Source organism: Chenopodium quinoa, unplaced genomic scaffold, assembly GCF_001683475.1.
Source record: "Chenopodium quinoa cultivar QQ74 unplaced genomic scaffold, ASM168347v1, whole genome shotgun sequence".
Lineage (NCBI taxonomy): Eukaryota > Viridiplantae > Streptophyta > Magnoliopsida > Caryophyllales > Amaranthaceae > Chenopodium > Chenopodium quinoa.
This window is the reverse complement of record NW_018745569.1, coordinates 897,468-912,231: the sequence shown is the minus strand read 5'-3', so window position 1 is coordinate 912,231 and position 14,764 is coordinate 897,468. Positions and strand designations below refer to the sequence as shown.

General features: G+C 34.9%; 2 protein-coding genes across 4 annotated transcripts; one reads left to right on the top strand and one right to left on the bottom strand.

The window, feature by feature from the left end:
* Positions 1–2,967: 2,967 nt before the first annotated feature.
* On the top strand, positions 2,968–4,355 carry LOC110716277 (GEM-like protein 4). Its single transcript, XM_021894885.1, has 3 exons — positions 2,968–3,312; positions 3,483–3,712; positions 3,825–4,355. Exons 1-3 carry the CDS (start codon positions 3,096–3,098, stop codon positions 4,020–4,022), a joined length of 645 nt encoding a protein of 214 aa, XP_021750577.1. The 5' UTR covers positions 2,968–3,095; the 3' UTR covers positions 4,023–4,355.
* A 1,071-nt stretch (positions 4,356–5,426) lies between these two features.
* On the bottom strand, positions 5,427–14,704 carry LOC110716334 (transcription factor SRM1-like). Of its 3 annotated transcripts, XM_021894955.1 has the most exons (4): positions 14,411–14,704; positions 12,472–12,699; positions 11,948–12,375; positions 5,427–6,495 (listed from the first exon to the last, which is right to left on the bottom strand). In XM_021894955.1, exons 3-4 carry the CDS (start codon positions 12,331–12,333, stop codon positions 5,994–5,996), a joined length of 888 nt encoding a protein of 295 aa, XP_021750647.1. In that variant the 5' UTR covers positions 12,334–12,375; positions 12,472–12,699; positions 14,411–14,704; the 3' UTR covers positions 5,427–5,993. The 3 variants fall into 3 exon arrangements, with proteins under 3 accessions (XP_021750647.1, XP_021750646.1, XP_021750648.1); XM_021894954.1 differs by having other exon boundaries at positions 11,948–12,699; XM_021894956.1 differs by having other exon boundaries at positions 11,948–12,626.
* Positions 14,705–14,764: the final 60 nt, after the last annotated feature.

Here is a 14,764-nt window from a genome sequence, read left to right as displayed (position 1 = left end):
AGTTTTTGTCTTCAAATTTTAATATATCTACATGTAACAAGTGTAATTTATTTTTGTTAGTTAATCTCCATTGTAAATAGAGTATTATTGGTCAGGTAACTTGTAATTGGTTGTATATAATTTGATTTTCAAGATTGAGATTTATGTGGTAATGTGGTATCATTATATCAAAACATAAGTGAAAACTTCGTTCAAGATTAGTTAAATCGTATCAAATTCAAATTAAATAAGTGCATGCCAAAGATCAATATATTTCCTCTTGAGAGGTTTTTTTTTAATATAAAAACGATTTAAAATTGGACAACTTTTCATATTCCATATACGACTAATTTAGCTATGTAAATTTTCAATCCTCCAATTTGATCATATACGTATATATCTTTTAGCTATCAATTTATATTGCAGAAGTCATATGACATTCAATTAATGAAATATAAAGTATTTAGCTTAAAATAAGTAATACACAATATTACAGAAAGACGATTTGGATGCAAAATTTATGCCAGGAGGGATGGCAGCAGCTCAAAAGTATGTATGCTATCATTATATAAACAATCAGTTTAGTTGGTCAAACCAAATCAAATTTTGTCATCCTATTGCTAGGGAAATCATTCATTATATTTAAACTATAGCCAATAATAACATTTGAGAATTATTGCAAAATTATGCGTAAAAAGTAACAAACTATATAATGCAAAAAGATTAATATAAAAAGAAAAAAGAAGATATCCTACCATGCTTTTTAAGATATGGAGTAAATGATTAATGATCGTAAGTCATAACCTATGTACATTGAAAGAATATGCATGAATAGTTTCATGAATATTATCAAATCTTCTTTTTTTCATGAATATTAGCAAATCTTCTTTAATTTCCTTAAGAATAAGACATTATTATTACTTCATCCGTTCTTTTTTTTATTGCATCATAAGGATTTTGGAGGCAAAATTTAGTAGTGGGAAAAAGTAAGAGAGGGAAACGTAAAAATACAAAATTGTCCATGTAATGTAAAGATAAAATAAAAAGTAAGTGTGAAAAAGTAAGGATATGTTCGGTATTTGCAGTGTGAACATAGATATTTTTTGTCCTAAAATAAAAGTGATGCAATATTTGTGAAACTTCCTTAAAAGACAAGTGATGCAATATTAAAATAACGGAGAAAGTATTACTAAAGTGATACATCGTACATGCATGAATATATTCTCATGTATTTGTGGTTGGAGGAAAAATACGTCCAGAATATTAATTATTGTCTAATCAAACAAATTCCCCACCTAAGATTGGGTTGTTGGAATTAATTACTTGCAAATTTTAGTTGGATTTTGTCGTGTGATTGGCTAATTTTTGAATGAAGCATATATCTTTTATGATAATCATGCAAAGAATTTAATTAGTTGGCTTCGGTGGTTGTATTAATTCATTCTTCAGTGCTAAGCAGCTGTTGCTAAAATTTTATGGAGCCATAACCTTTAGTTTAGCATTAAGCACCGAATTCTAAATGATGATTAGCATTCAGTCCATATATAATATTTGAAATAATGTACCAAAAAACCATGTTACTTTCAAGGATTAAAACTCAATATTGTAGGTATGTATGTTACATTCTAGTATTGTAACTCAATATTGTACGTTTATTTTCACGTCATTGAACAATCCGGGTGTATGTTCCATTTTACCAAAGTCTCGTGCAACACATGCATACTAATATCAACATATAAAGTATGTATAGACCATACAAATTGCTCATCATATAAATTACTTCGTATTAGATAATAACTTAAACGATAATGACCTTCACGACAATAATGATCATGAAGCTAAGAGATTATCTCAGGCAAAATTTCACATTCAAGAAGGCGTCCTACATGCGCCATGTCGCCATGTCATCAAGTTTGATCCCTTGTACAATGAGCTAGGCAGACAGGCAACACTTGATTTCCTCTGTTATATTTTCCTTGTTTTGTAATAACAGTTTGTAAAAGCAGTTGAAGCAGTTAATTGAGTATGGTAAATCTATCAGCAATAGAGCTTTTTGTGGTAGCATAACAACTTTCTGATGCCACACCCACCTTCTTGATTAGCGCGGTTTAAGTTAGCTTATCCACTTTTTATAAAAACTCTGATCCGATCAGCTGATTTTTGTAGCCTACGTGTATAGCCCATGGGCATGCATGTGAAGATGTTTTCTTTTGCAGAAAGAAGTACTAGATTAGTATAAACATTACCTTATATAAGTTGGTCCATCAAAAAGATGATTAAGGTCTAATTAAGAATTGTGATAATGTTGATTTAACATCTTGCTTACCTAGATTGATAGCTTTTTCTAACATTTTTTTTTTTTTTTTTTGAACTTTGTCATCTATATCTTTAATTATTTTCATATAGTAATCTTTCCTTATGTTATGAAACTTTGTGGTTAAGTATAAGTATAACTTACATGCATGTAAACTAAACTTGTATTTCTCTCCGTTTAATATAATAGTCATATATACGGATTATTGTTTTCTATCATCATCACAACTAATCGATTAAGAAATAAGGGGTGAATTACCAGAAGTTATATATGACAGTATGATAGATAAATTTGAATGGGGGTGTCATAATAAGGATGAGTTAATTGGAGGATAATATTCTTTAAACTTCAATACTTTAAGCAATAAGATTACATTAAATAAACTTCCTTGGCTTCAATAGTGTTAGAAGTTGGGGTCATACATTAAAGGTGGCTTTATTTTTACTCTAATTATAGAAGTGATTACTTATTAATTCGTCATCACTTTAGGAAAAGCAAATCAAATAAAAATGCATGAGAGTTGAATTGGATCATCAACTTAGCTAGCAAGGAATCATTTGTAGTCATTTTTACTTTTGCTGAGTCATTGACTTATTCCCACTAAATTTTAATTCAAAAGATATCCCAACCGACCTCTATAAATAGATTCAATCTTACATTCACAAACTCCCTTCCCACCATCAACTACCAAAATACACAATATTTGCTCTCCATCACCTTAAACAATCTTCTCTATAGTTTAAAAAAATTACTTAAATTAAAATATCGAGATCGATTAGCTTATCATACTAATTAAGCTAAAATGAATGCATCTGAGGCGTTTAAGTCAAGGCATATGAAGAGTATGCTAGGAGATCATCTCCTTCGAAATGGGTTGTCAAAAATAAGCTATGATCAAACAAGAAAAACATCTACCATCAAATTATTGCCTGGATCTTCTACATGCCAAGTGAATAAATCATTGATCACTACAAAACAGCGTAAAGTGGAATCAGTTTTTACTACGATGAATAAGCTTGGTACGTGTATACATTTTACTTTTAGTACACACAAGCTCAAATCACCCTTGCATTTATGTAAGGTTATGTTTGGATATGCGAAATTCAAGTTTATGAAAATAATTTGATTTTTTTTAATAATACATGGATCAGAATTAATTTTTTGCTGACAAGTTATTCAAACTATGCAGTGAAAGGAAAACTAAGCTTAGTAGGAGGGGTTGATAAATTGTTTAGAAGAATCTTTAGTCTTCGAGAAGGAGAGCGGTTGTTGAGGGCTTCTCGTTGCAGTTTGTACACCACGGCAGGTCCAATAGCAGGCCGCCTCTTCATCTCCACAGAGAAACTCGCCTTCTGCAGTGACAGGCCAATCGCGAAAGTTTCCTCCCCCACCGGAGAACCTCTTAGGTTCCACTACAAGGTACTACATTATGCAACTAATAACACTTTAACTCTGAACATTTTGAGTACTAATACTGACGTATGTCCAATTGAATAACTTAATTAATGTGGAAATATTCGTGTATATGCAGATAGTGATACCATTAATGAAGATCGGAAAATGGGATCCAAGTGAAGACATGAAAAAGCCGTCGCAAAAGTATCTACAAGTAGTGACCGCGGATGAGTTTGAGTTCTGGTTCATGGGATTCGTTAACTACAACAAAACATTGAAATGCTTACAACAAGCAGTCTCACAAAGCTACATTTATAGAAATACTACAAGCTAATTACACTCCTAACTAGGATTCAGACTCTGATGTAGCTAGGTGTAGACGGTAGTGTATGGCTAGCTCTGTGACTGTTAATTGATCAACTTCTCTGAGATGGAAAGAAGTTTTTCCACTCGAGTTTTTGATGGCATGCAATTCGGTTTTGTGCATTACTCCTTAATTATGTTTCTCATTCCGGTTGAGTACTGCATTTCAATCAGTTGCTTGCATTTCCAAAATTCAGAGAAACATTTCCGATTTCACTTGAGCGAAACATTTCCACCTGTAACAATTAGCTATGATTACTGCAGTAAAATTAACTTCAACTAAACAAAATTCAGAGACCAGAGTATCAGCACAGATGCAAAATGTCTTCGTATCTTACAATAACAAGCTAATGTCACTTTTTTTTTGACATAGCATTTCCATTTTTTTATGCCCAAGAGTAGAGAATCCAATACATCGATGCCATAGCGTTGTTTATTGACAAATTTACACTAAATGCTCATACAATCAGATTGATCACTATATTTCAGTATAAAGATCTGTGTTGAGAAGTTCTAAATCGGGTAAAACACATGGTACGAGATAGCGATATGCTTGTCCACCTCAAAGTGTCCGAAGAAAACTAGGTACGGAGTATATCTTTTTACAGAGTATGCAACACAATGACCAACTAAATTCACAAGGGCCAAAAAAATCTTTTAACATAATCAAAAGTTAATAGCCTGATTTAGATTGCAGCTACATAATGTTGGATTGGATTGAAGTAATTAGTTTAAGGCTATACGATAGAACCATAGAGTTAGCATGGCAGTGTCAATACTTGGATTTCTATTTATAACTAATTCAAGCTAGAAAACAATTGATCAGACTAGACTAGACCAGACCAGACCAGACCTTAGAAAGAAATAAATTGTGGAAAACCGAAGTTATTAATTCATGAATTATTGTTGGCCAAAAAATATGGACGGCCTTCTCAGATACAATTTTGAAGAATACCTAACTTCCATTTAATTTTGTCGCATGCCTTTCTAACATCATTATTTCAGGTAAAGAACCCAGATTTCCGTTATTCTTCCTTCCTCGTATAGTGCAAGATTCCATACTGCCTGATGTAAAATACCATGCGATTTTCTACATAAGGCGCATGTCCAGATCAGCAAGACAATAACAAGCCATATTAATTGACCACAGGTGCGCAATTATTTACTTCAGTCGGTCCAACACGACAAACAAAGGTGCGGCACGTCAGTGCTGAATCATTATACACAATAAACAAGGGTGATGCTCAAGATTTGAGATCGTATTCCGTCGATGTCATTCGTCCTTGATGATTCTCTAAAAATACATTTATAACAACCAGAGACCGCAAACAGTAGCACATCTTATCCCAAAACAAGAAATGGACCAAAGAAAGCGTAAAAAATAAGAAATTTATCATAGCAACATGTAGCCATTTCTTCTGCAGTTATCGGGTAGTGTGAAACACAGCACAAGAACTGCTTGCAAAAAGTCCAATTACAAATGAAAGAGGTCTTAAATGAAAACAGCTCAATAAAAAAAAATAAAAAATAAAAAAAATAAAAAAATAAAAAAAAAAACAATCCACAGATGAACATTGGCTAAGAGAAGCTCCTACACTACTTGCACTAATTAGCTGCTAAATAATAGCACGACAGTCTTTGTAATAAACTAGGGAACGAAAATGTCATTCCCCCTAAAAGCAGCAATAACCTACCACAGCTGCCTATACAAACTAAAGAAGACTGCATAGTTTCACCTTCCTATGAATTATTTTAGGTTTGTATAAGAATGATAATTTTGAGTGACCAAGGTTCCTCAGTACAACTGGAATTCCCAGGCAAGGCAACCATATTCTAACTCATTTCGGAAAATAAAGAACCCATTACCCACCCAAACTTGGGGGAAAGCAAACTTATCTTTCCTTTCCATTTGTACATCTAAAATAGTTGATCATCAATTACCTTACCTATGAGCAGAGGTGTGCGGCATCGGATACGTCAAAGGAGCCATGCCCATAGGGGCTCCAGGGACCACTGACCCAGGCACTGGTACCCGCACACCATAAGCCATGTGAGGAGGTGGAAGATTTACCGGAGTCCCAACAGCAGTAACCAATGGCCCACCAATTGGTTGTCCAATAGTTGGAGTGCCATACATACCCACTCCTGTAGGAGCAGCAGGGGGCTGAGCAACCTGTTTTTCAGTTTTTCCAGGCGCAGTCCCAGACGCAGGTGCATTTGCCTGACCAGTAATTGGCCCCTGGGATGCTGAAACATCCCCAGAGTTCACATTGGTGATATCATGAATGCTTGATCTTCTCCTATCTTTATTCATAGAGTTCAACCTAATGAAATACTTTTGAGCGTGGCTTGCCACTTGAGTTGGTGTTCTTGTCACCACAAAGTTCCGAGATATACTCCGCCAATCACCTTTTCCATATTTTTCCAGGCCAAGAAGAAATAGCCTGTTCACAAAAGATACACACCAAAATGAAAACCACACCAAGTATAAAACATACAACAGGTAGGATATATCTGAGACCACTATAGCACAATGTAATTTTATTTCATTTTTTATTTTGTTTATTTATTTATTGTTTAGAAAAGGTAGCACAATGTAAATTAAGAGACCCGCATACAAAGTAAAATGATTGCTGAGGCATAGCCAACAGAAAAATATAGCATAAACATGTTTCGTGCTCAAGCACTACTCTTCTTTATATCAAATTATAAATTGGATATATAGATAACACATATAATGTAAAAGTTCTTCCTTCAACTTAGTTTTTTAGCAGCTAAATAAGTTAAATGCCACTGTGTTACCCCAATTAAATCTGCCCAGATCAGCTAATCTTTTTCTTTTCTTTTTTTTAAAAAAAAAAATCCTATAAGGATAGTACACTGCCTCATATAGAGTAGTAACCACCAGGTACACCAAAAGGTTCATAACAGAAACATAGCAAAACACCCAACAAAGGCAACAATGAAACTAACACAAACAAAATAGAAGCAACTTCATAATATCTGAAGTTGCCTGTAATTATACAACATCCTAGGACTTTCCAATCCCCACCTAAGTCCTTCAAACAATGGAACGGAATCATTGGAGTGTTACAATACACAACCACATGGGTGTGTCCCCTAAATATACACTTTTTAAGACATAAACCACACTGTTTTTGAGTTTCCACTTTCATTGCTCAATTGCGCAGCGCTAAAAAGTATGCAATTTTTTATTTTTATTTTTAATTTACAAAGTTCCAGCAGTTTCCAGAATAAAAGTAAAATGGACAACAATCACAAAATTGACATACACTGTGCAATGTGATCTAAATGAACAAAAAAGTAGAGTGGGTCTTGTGTACAAAATTAAATCATCGAACTTAATCCCTATACTTCAACCATGCACCGTGAGTATGTTACTTACAGGTGTTAAAGCTGCTTAAGACAGGCAACAGAATAGCTATGAAATGAAAAGGCAACAAGCTGTTAAACCTTTAAGTTAGAAAATCAACTGTAACCATCAAAGGAATTCCAATCAAACTCGTTTTATGAAGGTAATCTGAAGCAGGAACTCGGACAGGTCTTTCCTGAATCTCACTGCAACTCGTGTCATATCAATGACATGATGGTTGTAAATCAACCACCATTTCTACAGTAAGGCAACAACATACTTGAAGCCAGAAATAATTTTCACTCTTTATAAAGCCATCATGTCAATTTAATCAATAATCACAGATCTTAGTTACCTTTTACCACAATCATGTCAATTTTCACCAAAGAATTCTCAAAAACAGCAATTTAAGTAAATAGAGGTTCCCCTTGCAACATTTGAGGCCAATCTATGCACCTTTATTTATTATGTAAACATAACAACATAGTCGTATTTACCATATACGATGAGCAAGCCAATAAGTATGGCTAGCGCAATGAACTCCCCATATGCATGGAGTCTCCTTTTGAACAATGTCCCTGGTTTTCCAGGATATGACAGCAAAGACAAGAAACAAAGTATTGGAGGCTCCAAGAATACTTTTAAAAGAGACATAACACTAGAACTCTCAATCAAACACACACAATAGAGACTTTTAAAAGAGACATGACACTAGAACTCGCAATCGTTCTGAAAATAAATGGTCTGAACTGGACATGCCATATACATGACAAAATTAAAGCTCTCACTGGGCTGCCGCAGTCTGAACACACCACGAAACAGGAATGGTCTGACCCAGCATGACACTTTGTGTTCTGGACCATGCCTAGGCCACATTTTCGGAAAGTGTACTCCCATCATGCCACAACAACAAAGTATGATAAAAGCACAATAATTAAGCCTAGGCACAGCACAACAGGTATGTGGGGTAATGCTGTGCTATGGGCCAACCCTTTGTACTTGATGGCACAAATAGCACGGCCTGAGGCCACCGTGCCACACCACAGGCCATTTCTGGTCAGCCCACAGGCACGAAGGCACAACACAGTAACATCCATAGTCACACCACAGCTAACAATGCTCAAATAAAAAAGTAAAACGCCTTGATTAGAATTAAAGTACATCCTCTTTGAAGCCATATGGTGACACCCCAAGCTCTAATAAAACTAGCTGGAAAACAAAAAAAAAAAAAAAAAAAAAGGGCAATGCACCATGATCAAATAAGCTCTCACGATAGGAATCTTGGTGATTTCAACTAGAGGAAACATAATGACTAATTCTGTTGTGCAGGCAATATAAATGCTCCCTGCACCACATATAACATTTTGCTATAAATTACTGCATATAAAATATGGTGAGGTTCTGCCTTTTCATTTTCCCAGAGCCTTAATTAGGCTCCAGATGGAGTTGGGGAAGGGGAAGACATTCATAGCCTTCTCTATACAACTACAAAGAGGATCTTTTAGTCCTGGACATATACAAAGAGGTTGTTTCTAAGGACGGAAGGACCTTTGATTTGAATAGCAATAAATTGACCTACCTACTACTTGACAACAGACAAGAACGCTAGAACATCAGAATTTGTTGTATGGTCACAAACAAAACCCTCGTGGAAACAGGTTCATATTATACTATGTAAGCACGAACTACAAAGTTGTCCCCAAGATCCATAAAGTTGGTGTGACCATCCACTTAGTACAAAGCATGATCTTAAAAGAAATTTCTTGTAAAATTGAAACACTGCTTCAGAAGAGAGCTTTTTGAATAGTAAGCTTCTGCTCCCTACCATCTTCTCAAGCAAATCAAGCAACTGAAGAGCAAGAGACATCAAGGAGCATTTACCAGACAATCTCAACTCTCAAGTCTTCTCACAACTAATGCAAATGTTGAAGAAATTATGCCATGTACTAAAAGACTTGGCTCTTGTCATAAAAAAAAGCATCACTGACTCACAAGATCAGCCAAATGTAGAAGGGAGTAGAGACTGCTGACACAATGTACAACCAAACTATATTACTGTCTTACGCTTGATGACTGAGCCATATTCATATTTAACCAATTACAATTCTGGTCCCAACAGAAATAAAATAACAGTTATCCACATGAAATTAGGACTTCATAATTACTAAAGCCCTACAGATATTGGCCAAGATGTGTGGTCCCTAGCAAGCTATTGAAAGAATTGCTTCATATGATATATGGCATAGATTTATGATAACTCTAGTTTCTTACCCTATTTAGTTTTTATCGTCCTATTGACAAACACCTAGTGCCTTGACATCTTTCCTCTTCATTGTAATTATTAGAGGAATCACCAGTAACATCCTTGCTAAATATCCTTTTTCCGGATGCTCAAACATAATAACGAAAACTCTTCATATTATGCAGTTGGTTTAGCTGTTGGGGGCTGTAATGAATCAGGCCAATACACCACCTATCCTTCACAGTTGCAGCAGAAGGCAGAAAAAAGGGGTAGGCTAACACACCACCACAAGGGGAAGCACTACCTTAAAGCTACTGTAGTTGTTGTGTTGGCTTATTAGCTGCCAAGTTGGCTTGTAGAGACAAAGACAAAAATAAGTAAAGTTAGCAATTAAAGTTGTACTTGCTTAGCTAAGTAGTATAAATAGGTAGAGTAGTAGAAGGAAGATAGGCAGAAATGTGTATTGCGAAACCTAGAGAGTTATGGCCTCAAGCCATGGTTAAAGAGTGATAGCCTCAAGCTATTTTGAGACTGTACTTGCTTAGCTAAGTAGTATAAATAGGTAGAGAGTAGTAGAAGGAAGATAAGCAAATATTTGAATTGGGAAACCTAGAGAGTTATGGCCTCAAGCCACGGTTAGAGAGTGATAGCCTCAAGCCACGGTTAGAGAGTGATAGCCTCAAGCTATCAACCTATCTTTTGTGAAACTTTTGTCATTGTCAACCAATATTTTTACCAAAAATCAGATTAACTAGTTTAATAAAAGAACCAATCTTTTTCTCTATTTTACTGTTATTAGCGTGAGTAATCTCAGTCCATTACAGGGGCAAGGTAAAAAAGCATCTAGCTATCTCACACGAGCATATTTAGACCTCCTTCCTCTTTCTAATATCAAATCTGCCACAGATCCTCTCCATCATCGGTCTCTGGCCATTGTTCTCCAGCACCTACAGCCTTTAGATACTCCCTAATCACAATCAGCATATAATTCCTTTCTATTTTATTATATACACAGATTATACTTAACCTAATCGTCAATTCTATCTATGTGTTTAATGCATTACTCAACTTAAACTTATTCCTTTCTGTTACTTCACACTTTCATCATTAAGTAAAAGCAAATTGCAAACCCAACCGAACCATAACTAAATCACAAAAATCCAATTTTTTTTTGTTAATATGCACTGCTACTCACTGCAATATAATCCAATATTGATCTATGTCCACTAACTTAACCCTATCCATCTTTTTTAATACGTACTATTATCTTCCCCTTTACAGTTGTATTAATTTTATCTCCTCTCACCAACCAATTTTTGAGCGGACAAAAAATTATCCACTGAGTCTTCCAGCAAAGTAGACAGAATTGGCTACACATTCTTCAGCCTGTTCTTTCAGCCAGATTCACATACATACATTCCCAATAATACCCACAACAAAAATAAGTTAGTACGACTACGTATTGCACTACATGTGAAGTTTGGAAAATTCTCAAAAAAAAAAAAAAAAAAAAAAAAAAAAAAAAAAAAAAAAACCTAATTGGCTAGCAAAGTATTACACAGTTTAAAAGGCATTATTGATATATGTCTACTAAGAGAAAGGGGACAGCTAGGCAAACCTCCTATTGACTATCCTTACTCTAGCTTCCTCAAATTGGTGCAAATATGCGCATTGCTCACTCATCAGGGCATCATACAGCTCCCAGTTGATGAAAGAAATGGAAATTGTACATAAAATAACAGTCTGCACCATATGGACTTACACTATATTAACTTTTTCATTGTGAATGAAGCCTGACTTACAAGTAAATAGAGATCTACCGCCCTAGATAGAGACTAAATGAATAAGCATCTTTCAGTTGGAGTGTTGGACATGGAAAAGACGGGTGAGAAGCTGCCAATTTTATATATTATGGAAAAAAAAAACCTGCAGTGTCTTATTTGCAAAACAAAAGACACTCTCATATAAGCAAGAAGCCAGCACCAATTTCATTTCTTATCTCTACTTGGCATTTTCTCAAGGAGGAGAAGGGGGAAGAGAAATGAAGGTTACAGTGCTTTCTCTTTTGCCTCATCACTAATCACAAGAGTAATATTAAATATGAAAATTGAAAACATCTAATGAAAAGGTGACACAATTTGCTGAAATAAACCAAATATCAGGGAAAGAAAAAAAAGAAAAAAAAAAACCAAAATAGAAGCAGGCAAGCAGCTGCTTATGCCAGGCAGGTAGAGGAACACAGAAATCTAGAAACAAAACCAAAATCAGATAGAAAACTTGCCTGTGTTCATCCTCTGTCCAGGCAATCCCCTTCCGGCGTTCCTGATCCGCCTTTGATGCCTTGCTGCCTTGATTGGGTTCACTACCTGCATTAGCAAACTGGCCCTTTTTCCCGCCATTACCTTCTTCAGCAGCAAGACCTGAAGATCCCTCTGAAGAAGAACTATACGACGGCAACGGAACACGACCAGCCTCGATCTCCTTTACATCCTCAAATAGAAGCTCATAATGATTCTTGACCTCTTCTAAGGTCTTCCCAGGCACATCTGCGGCTATCTTTTCCCAATTATCTTCCAAATCATCAGAATGAGTGGCAATTGCATTCTCAAATGCCTTATCCTGCTCTCTACTCCAAAAACTGCTATCACCCTTTTCGTCTACAGTCATCTAATCTTGTTTGAATCTACTCTCAAACATTCAGCCAGTACACTTGAAAAGGTTTAGCCAATTGAAGCAACAGTCAGACCAATATGGGCTTCAAAAGCACAGGATCCAGTACTAGGAAATAGAAGATAATAAACTTACTTCGGCTGAACCAATAACTAATTAGGATATAGGACAGTGAGATACAGGTGTTTCAGACAAGATTCGTAAACAATGATGGTGCAGACTCAAAAAAAATTTAGAGCTGACCGGTGAGGCGGTGACTAGCAGCTACCTCCAATCAGATTCATGAAATCCTGAACAAAGAGGGGGTGGAATGAAAGGTGACTGAACTATAACTCAACAATTGGAGTCATGTGAAATGCGGACCTATTTATTGAAAGCAAAAACAATATTCAGTTAAGCCTCAAAAAAATATCTCAAGAGGGCATGAAATCATATATGCAAGATTTGACAGGTGGATATTAAGAAATAGATGGTGTCAAGCTCACTCAAATAAAACAGAACTTGAATGAAAAAAAAATAAAAAATTTAGGCTATACACAATTAGGGCAATAGATTGCTGCCTGTAGAGAAACAAATCATACCAAACAGAGAAGCTAATAGCCTAATTGGTGGTTGATAGATTCATAAAGATAAAATTATCACTCAAACTGCCATTTCTGTATAAAACCACCAATTCCTACTTGACAAAGACAGAACTTACAGCCACAGGCCCACAACAAACTTACTAGTCTTTCACTCCTACTGTGATTTTGATGGTTTCTACCCCTTTCTTTCGGTTAATTTTTTATGTTTGGTAAATTTAGTTCAGGATTGAAGGTGAACAAAATTCAAACAATAAACTTTTATCTTTTATCTTTTCCTTATTCAAAATCTACCTTTAAGCCAAAAGACACATAATCCCCAACTTTAATCTCCTTTTCTTGTTCAGCTTTCTAAATTATAGCAATTACAGTTTCGAAATATCGAAACGACAAAATCGGTATCATAACATGACAACTCAACCGACACCTTTCTTATTCTTACATCTTCCCTTTTAAATTCCCCTTGTGCACACATATTATGCTAATGAAAACTCTAAAGAATTAAACCAAGCATCTGACAGTATGAAATTCCTTTAAATCCCAAATAAAATTGGATCAAAACTTCCAGTATCAAAAATAGAAAATAAACACAAAGATTATTGCAACAGTTGGCAGGAAAAGTGCATACAAAGATAGCAATAAATTGTTAGATATTTTGCCAGCCTTAACAATATAAACAATTCAGGAAAGCATCTAGTAAGCAAAAAACCCCCACCTCAAAAAAAAATGAAAAAATTTAATAATAAAAATAAAAATTCACTCCCATATAAGTTATATACCGATTTAGTAGGTATAAGCAAAAAAGAGAAAATCAAAAAAAATTATTTCAAAATTAGGAAATTACAAGGAAGTAGGCAAATAATGGAAATGATGAATGATGTAAATGGATTTATCCAAATTGCAGAAGATGAGATGGGGTCAGCTAAGCTGGTCCCAGCAATACCCTACTTGCATTTGCTCATTTACACCTCCAACCTCAATTTCACTCACCTTGTGTGAAGAAAATGACAATTAATTTACATTTTTAGGACTTTTTTCTGGGGTTCTTTACACCTACATAATTTTATAATAATTAAAGGGCCTCCAAGTTGCCTAAAGAGGAGGGGCAATCACTGGTATCTTTCATCCTTCCCCCATTAATTCAATATTTCAACATCAACATGATGAGAGTGACCCACAATATACAACTAAGGCGCGTACCCAGTAATCTAGAGCCTACTCGACTCCGTCTAATCAGGGATTTATTAAGATTTAAGCAACAGTGGTTTATAATCATTGTTACTCATCATCTGTAACCTATAATTCGAAAAGAAATTACATACCCATTAAACAGAAATTAAATAGAAGCATTTCAATTAATCTATGCATTCAATTGCAGAAAAAAATAAATAATTAGGCATAAATTCGAACAATTGCTTCAAGCAAAATCAATCCCTAGAACAAAAATACAATTTTTTTATTAGGGTATTAAGAAATTATAATCTGGGTATTACCTTGAAGAATCAAACTTCCCTTGAATCATTCATTCTTCTTAATCTGCAATTGGTCAAATTCAGAAATTTAGGACCCAAAATCACCATATAAAATTCAACAAGAACAATAGAACTTCAAATTCATCAAAATTCTTCTTTCTCTCTCTATCTTTTGAATCTCTCTTTCTCTGTGAGTAGACTGCTTGCTCAAATGATTCTCTAACTTTCTCTCTCTAGAAATGAGGAAGTATCGCGGCGGTTTGGATAATTTGGTGGATGATCCATTTTTAATATTTGTTTAACTTAATCAATCAATCATTAAGTAGATTATTTAGGAATACACAAGTACTAAGATATTTTCTTATCCGTATCATT

What these genes read in the sequence shown, in the direction of transcription:
- LOC110716277 (XM_021894885.1), top strand. Translation starts at nt 3,096, where the DNA reads ATGAATGCATCTGAGGCGTTTAAGTCAAGGCATATGAAGAGTATGCTA. An exon ending in TACTACGATGAATAAGCTTG is followed by an intron (nt 3,313 to 3,482) that starts GTACGTGTATAC and finishes CAAACTATGCAG; the next exon opens with TGAAAGGAAAACTAAGCTTA. An exon ending in CTCTTAGGTTCCACTACAAG is followed by an intron (nt 3,713 to 3,824) that starts GTACTACATTAT and finishes GTGTATATGCAG; the next exon opens with ATAGTGATACCATTAATGAA.
- LOC110716334 (XM_021894954.1), bottom strand. Translation starts at nt 12,333, where the DNA reads ATGACTGTAGACGAAAAGGGTGATAGCAGTTTTTGGAGTAGAGAGCAG. An exon ending in TGGACAGAGGATGAACACAG is followed by an intron (nt 6,496 to 11,947) that starts GCAAGTTTTCTA and finishes TTTTGTGAACAG; the next exon opens with GCTATTTCTTCTTGGCCTGG.